The following is a 6831-nucleotide window of genomic DNA, read 5'->3' as shown; positions in this document are numbered from 1 at the left end:
TTTTTAACTTGTTGAATTCACAAAACCCACAAACTTACAATTTAGAAAATGTGTGAAAAACAAAGAAACAAAAGACTTCAATTGCTAAAGCTGCCTTTTATTTTGAGTTTATTTTCTCAATCTTAAAAAGATTCTTTTTACGGCACACAGCATCAGAATCAGCACCTTTGCATTTACGAATTACAGAGAAGCCCTGTCAATTTGTTTCCCTAGTTTCAACTTTTAAATCATGCAGAAAACCTTACTCTTTGTTCCTTTTTTCTGTGAAAGGCTTAACAGCACATTGCTGCATCAAAATCATGTTATGAGGGTGGGTTCCATTCACATAATAAATTTACTACACATTAGATGTTGATTAAGTAATTTCATCATAAATGAAAATTTTAATGCAAATGCATATACATATATACACACACAGCGCAGCTTTTGTTATGTGCTACCTTACCTTGGTTTTTGTTATGCTCCATCATTAGTGCAAATTAATGAGATTTAACTGTAAAGTTATCTTTTAAACAGTAACTATAAAGTTATCTTTTAAGCAGCCACTTGGACACATTTCAACTAATTTAGGCCACTGTAATTAATTAATTTTCAGCATCTGATTTGGCAACTGATTTCTCAAGCTCCTCTTCAGGATTAGATTTCTTCTGGTTTGGGATAGCAGGTAGGACACAGCTTGGTTTTAGATGTTCTCCTGATAGACCAGGCAGGAGAGAATAGAGGATCTGACTCTGAGAATGTCCTGTTTTCGGAGATCTGGAGACTGGAGCTGGTGGGAAAATAACTGCACCAGTCCGTACGGACTTAACCTTCTTAGCATCCTGAGATGGCAGCTGAACTAGAGGAAATAGGAAAAAAGAGAAAGTGCACAGAAAGTGAAAAGCATGGCATTTTTACAAATGATTTTGCAACTTCCTTTGAACTGTTGTCTCTTACTGTGTGTACTCAAGCCTGTACTTTAAAAATGTGATCAAAATACTAATAAAATATTGTATTTTTGTATTCAGATGAAGATAAGCCTGGCAAGGATTATCTTCATCTGAAGGAAACAACTCCAGTGTTAAGTGATTTACTTTTGATTTAGTGACCAGTAAGTCTTGAAAAGTTCAAAAATTCACTTTTGATAAGCAGAGAACCCATCATTTTTCTGGAGGAGATTTGGTCCGTTTGAGAAATTTTCACAATATTTTTTTTCATTAGAAATCACAGACTGACTGCAACAGAAGTGTTCCATGGGAATATATTATTTCTAACAAAAATGTTCTATTGCTGAAGGTAAATGCTGATCAAAATCTAAAGAAGATGAAATGAAGAATGTGGGATGTTGTGTCTGGGTTCCTCTAGGCACAGTCAATCATAAACAAAAGTCCACACATGCTCTACTATTCATGGGCCACAAAAGTAGCCCATGACCCTGTAGCACACCAAGACACACCAAAACACTTGAGAGGCACACCCATTATGTATCTCTGTTGTTGTCTTGTAAGAAACTGTGGCTTTAGATAATGCCTAATCTCCAGCTCACAGTCATCAGTGTAACATTGTTTGTGCTTCTTAGCTAATATAGTTCTGTATTTCCTTTAAATTGAAATTATCAGGATCCTTCCTTCACACAACTCACTGATTCCCTGATTTTTTTAAAAGGAGAATTCAAAGCCATAATTGTAGACCTATTTTTCTGTGCTGTCAATTTATCGTGAATTGCATTAGCTTCTTTTCATTTGATCTCTATTTTATTCACAAGCTCTTTGTATACAAACAGTTTTGTTTTTTATAGTTTAAGCACATAAAGAGTTCTTTCTGGAGCTACATCATCTCTGTTTTGGCAACAGAATTTTGCAATTCTTTACATTAATTTTTTTATTGGTTGCGTTCTCATTGTATTTGTGATTTCCTTCCATCTGTGTATTTGTGATGAATTATCTGAAAGGCTATTAACACTTTCCTCTTCAGTGTTCTTGCTGGAAATTTTGTGCTTCATTTAATTTGCCCCACTGAAAATAAATGCTACCTCTCTAATGTTGGCTGTGGGCCCTCACTGCATATATTTGTCTATCTATCTACCTATATCATCTATATCTATCTATCTATCTATCTATCTATCTATCTATCTATCTAACTATACACATGGTACAAAAGAGGCTAAAGTTCTTGTCATAATCCACTGTGGCATGCACCTTATACTAATTTAATAACTGATTATTTATTTTTCAGGAGCAGTACTTTTCTAAAGCTTACCAGGTATGGATTTAGGCCAAAGCAGGATCTTTATAGAGAGGATTTAGAAACTGGGCAGATTCTTTTCTTTTTAAGCTAATTTCAATTACTATTCAAGTTGTGATTACCTGAGCAGACAGTGTTTACTACAGCTGCCTGGCCTCCAGCAGTGTACTGTAATTCATTGGTCATATTTAAGATTCATTCATGTTCAGAAATTCAGTAAATCACTTCTCCTTTCCATAAAAAACACCCAAATCATTAATACTTTGCTTTAGTTGGTGCTGAATTTGTGTGAGTCTGGGAGGGCTATATACAATAAATGAGCCCATTTGTTTTCTGGCATGTGGTAGAATACTTTGAGTTCACTGAAATTTTGGTGTGCATTCAGCAAATGTTGAGAGGCTTACTTGTGTCCCTCTTTGGAACATAGTCATATGTTAATATATTCAAAGTTCACATCTGTGTGAAAAATATCTATAAAGCCTTATGTGCTTTATGTACATTAGCATTAAATGATGGACTTAAGTAGGCCAAAAATACTGTAGCTTAACTTCAACCCCATGTCAGCAAATCATAAACATTTGAGCAGCCATCACAAACTCAAGCTCATTCAAAGAATCCAAACACCAATGCCTTCCACACTGTCCCACATACTGTGCTCAGTTTAGGATATTCAATTTAGGACTTCAGGGCTGGTACATGGACGGCTCTGAAACAATGCATATAATGACAAGTATTAGTACATGTACTGAAACACACGAGGCTGGACCCAGAGCTGGCATCTGTGGGAGGCAGAGCCCTTAAGGCCCCAGGAGCTACACACAGGAAAAGCACCATTAATGATTCACACAGAGGGCAGAGTTGGTCACCAAAGACCTGAACAGCAGGAGCTACTGGTTCAGGAAGCCTTTTCCACTCAGCAGAGACTCTGGAGTGGCTGCTATTACAAAGTGCAGAGGCAAAAACAAGGCTGTCAGAAAGGCATTGCCCAAGGAATATGGAGTCCAACAGAAGAATGAGTCTTAGACTCCCCTCCCTTGCAAGCACTGGACAACAGTGGCCTTCTGCAGTGGTGTGGGTGCTTTGTGGAATGCTTTGCTGTTAACTTGGGAAAGAAGAAACGTCAAATCATGATGAAAAATGGCAAAAACCAACAACAGATCTCCAGAAAATATTGTTAAATCACCTATAGAAACAGATTTCAAGTTTGCTTTTTGAATTTATTGTTGTGGTGTTTTTTTTCCCAGCAATTAATAATGTCACCTTTTTGTGTATCAGACACATGTTGTCTCCTCTGATGCTTCCAGAAATATCTGACCTTCTTAACTACATCTAGAAGTTCCATATTTTTTTGAAGATTTTTTCTGGCACTTTGTGGGGAGTGTGTGACAGTCTGTTTTCCAGGGGTTGTTGGAAGTGTTGCATGATGAGATAGAAAGAGTGTGTGGGGGATGAAGCAGCAGCCTGCAGAATAGGAGATGCAGTCTGCGCTGAGGCTACTCAAGAAGTCATGTGAAGGATCTCTGGCCCTGGGAATATCTGAAGGGTGAGAATTTATTGTTTAAAATCACTCAAGTACTCTTCCCAGGCTACTGTTTCATTCCTATTGTCCTCTTTCTAATGTGTATTTTAAAACATTTTTACTGAGAGATTAAAAAGGTCTTCCTTCTTTTTTCATTGCCCTTCCTTTTTGGGGGGAGATACTTCTTCTTTCTCTATTTCTGAGTAGTTTCAGTTCTCATTCTAGTTTTTGCTTATTTTATTGTTCCAACTTCCTGATAGCGGGTTTTTTTTGGTGTTTTTTTTTTTTTTCCCTTAGTGTATTTTTAACACACATCTTGTGTATTAAAAATACTAGAGAAAACACAAATATTTATACTCAGACTTTGTTGCTGGAGCACTTTACCTGGATAAAGGCTATGTCCAAAAGGATAATATTTTTAGGGCTGGATGGAGGATGAGTGTGAAATCTCATACTGAGATGAGACTCTGAAACAGTAATTTAGAAAGCTTTATCAGCAAATATGTCATTTGTGTTAACAAGAAATACAGTCTATTTTTCAAATAACTTTGCTTTTCTGTTACTGGCTTGAACTAATGTTCAAGCAGTAATGGCACCTGGATAAATGTGCTGTGTTAGTTAAAAGAACATTATTCTTAATTGTGACAATTGTATCTTATTTGTAAAACAGTTTTTGGCATGAGTTTAGAACTAAATTCTTGACCAGTTGTATGAATTAATGCAAGAACAACAATTATTAGGAAAGATTTTTTAAGGATTTTGCTTACAACTATAACTAGAAGACACAGAGAACAGGAGTAGAAAGCTTAAAAATTAGAATGCTTTGACCTAGGATTTTAAAAGCAATCAAAAGCAATTAAATTATTTTCTTCCTCCTGAGCAGACAGAGAATACCACCTCAGTAATTCAAACACCTTTTCTTCTTCCTGTCTCATGTAGAAAACAGCAGCAGCACAGGATTCTGTATATCCCCACCCAATCTGATGGTCCCTGTAAGGCTGTCTCTGCCTATTTTCTAGCAATATTGTCATTACTGCAGAATTGCTTCTGACATTCAGATTATACATTACAGGGAATCTTAAATTTAGATCTGAATGTCTTTTGGACTTGGCTGATCCACAGGATGACAGTCAGAAAACTGTAAATCCTCATCCAGTATCCACTGAGCACAAGAATGTGAGGTTAGGATGCTGCTGGGAGTAGGGCTGATGTCTGTGTATGAAGAAAACTACAGCCTGGAACAATCCCAGTCTTGACACTCTGCTGGGACTCTGGAAGTGGGGTGAAGCTCTCCTGCTCCTTGGGACCACTGCTTCCCCAAGCTGAACAATGTGCCCATGCAGAAATACAGCCAACGGCATCCGTGGGTGTATTTCAGGAAGATCACTGCCAGCAGATTGTGACAAGTGATTCTTCCCCTCTACTCAGCTTGGCTGAGGCACATCTGGAGTTCTGAGTCCAGTTCTGAGGCTCCCAGTACACAGAGGGAGGGGGACATCCTGAAACAGATCCAATGGAGGGCAATGAAGATGACTAAAGGGTTGGGGTGTCAGCCTTAAAAGGGAGACTGACAGTGCTGGGGCTGTTCAGCCTCAAGAAGAGAAGGCAGCTCAAAGAATCTTGTCAATATGTATAAATGTTTGATTGTGTGGAGTAATGGAGAAGGAGACAGACTCTTCTCAGTGGAGTCCTACGGAGGGAAAAGAATCAATGGCCACAAATCAGTACTAAGAAACTTTTTTCTCTGAGGGTCGTCAAACACTGAGAGATGACACAGATAAAGTGTGTAGTCTCAATCTCCATTCTCAGAGATATTTAAAACAAAACTGGTGTGATCCTAGGCAATGTGCTGTAGGTGACTTCTCTGTGGACATGAGGATGGCCAGACAGTCTCCAAAGGTGTCTTCCTACCTCAGCCATTCCATGATGCTGTGGAAAACGAACATGAAACCTCTCTCAAGCACTCAGATGGAGGCATGCAGTGTGATACAGTAACTGACACTTGTCTGTACTTACTTTTGTGAGCACTGTGGTTGGGTATTGGAGCTAGGCTGTTCTGTACAGGTATAACATTTTTCACTTTGTGTTGGTCTATGGACATCTGTCGAAAACTTCTACCTGTGAAAGAAAAAGAAAATCATAATGGAAACAATTGTAACTAGTGTGGTGAACTGTGCATTTCTGGCTTCCAGAAAAGAAAACTTACTTAGTATTTCTCAGAAATATGTAATAACAAGAAACCACTGACTGAAAAAAAAAGAAGCTGTTGCGTAGTTCACTAACTCACAAAAAGGGCTGATTGATTGAGTACAACCTTCACATATACCCTTATAGTTTCCTCTCATATAATATAGCTTTAGGTCTTAAAATGGGCACAGTTTATTAGCTAGGTCTCTGTAAGAATCTTTGGAATCTAAACCTGTAAAATTATTCAAATAGATGATTTCATCTTAAAATTGAAGCTTTAGTTTTCAAAATGTCCTGATAGGGTCTCAGCCTTTATAAGTATTAAAACAAAACCAGAGTTCAACTGCTGGTTGGAAAAGGACATTGAAAGCTATTAGCAGTAAAGATGAGCTTTGAAAGGGTTTTTTTGCAGATGAAAGCACATCATAACTGACAGAAGGCTATACTGATCCTTATAAAACCATGTTTATGGCAGTACCATTTTCATCAAGAAGAGTATATACTGGAAAAGGAAAGGTTGGTAAATTCTGGCATGTCATTATTTAAGATTAAAGTTAACTTAGGTCTAATATTATTAAAAAAGACAGTAAGTTAGATGATGTAATGCATTTCATTGCATAAAGGACACGTCTAATACTGAAAAAAGTAGGAACTCAAGCACCAAGTTAACATTTTTACCAGATCTTTTTCCTGAGCTGATCTTATTCTGTGATGCTTGAGTCCCTCAAATTATTTTTCATGTTATCACCAAGTCTGTGATGAGCCATGCAATGGGATGTCTTGTCAAGCAGCTGCTCATCCAGCATGGCTTTGCAACGTAGCTCATTGAAGAGCAGGCATATGCTCTGTCAGCACACGGACAAGGGGAGACACGGGGTGGATGTAGCAGGATATCCTAAGCA

The 6831-nt window shown here is 37.8% G+C and overlaps 1 protein-coding gene across 1 annotated transcript in view; it reads right to left on the bottom strand.

Annotated features, from left to right (window-relative positions):
• Nucleotides 1-584: 584 nt before the first annotated feature.
• Nucleotides 585-6831, bottom strand: part of ANKRD55 (ankyrin repeat domain 55) — a 45970-nt gene continuing 39723 nt past the window's right edge. The window contains exons 10-11 of the mRNA XM_059492845.1: nt 5759-5860; nt 585-838 (exon numbers count right to left, since the gene is read on the bottom strand). Of these exons, the coding sequence (XP_059348828.1) occupies nt 585-838; nt 5759-5860 (356 nt within the window). The remainder of the gene's footprint in view (nt 839-5758; nt 5861-6831) is intronic.

Source organism: Ammospiza nelsoni, chromosome Z (assembly GCF_027579445.1).
Source record: "Ammospiza nelsoni isolate bAmmNel1 chromosome Z, bAmmNel1.pri, whole genome shotgun sequence".
NCBI classification, from domain to species: domain Eukaryota; kingdom Metazoa; phylum Chordata; class Aves; order Passeriformes; family Passerellidae; genus Ammospiza; species Ammospiza nelsoni.
Note: the sequence above shows the minus strand (reverse complement) of the source record. Positions and strands in the feature narration are given on the sequence as shown.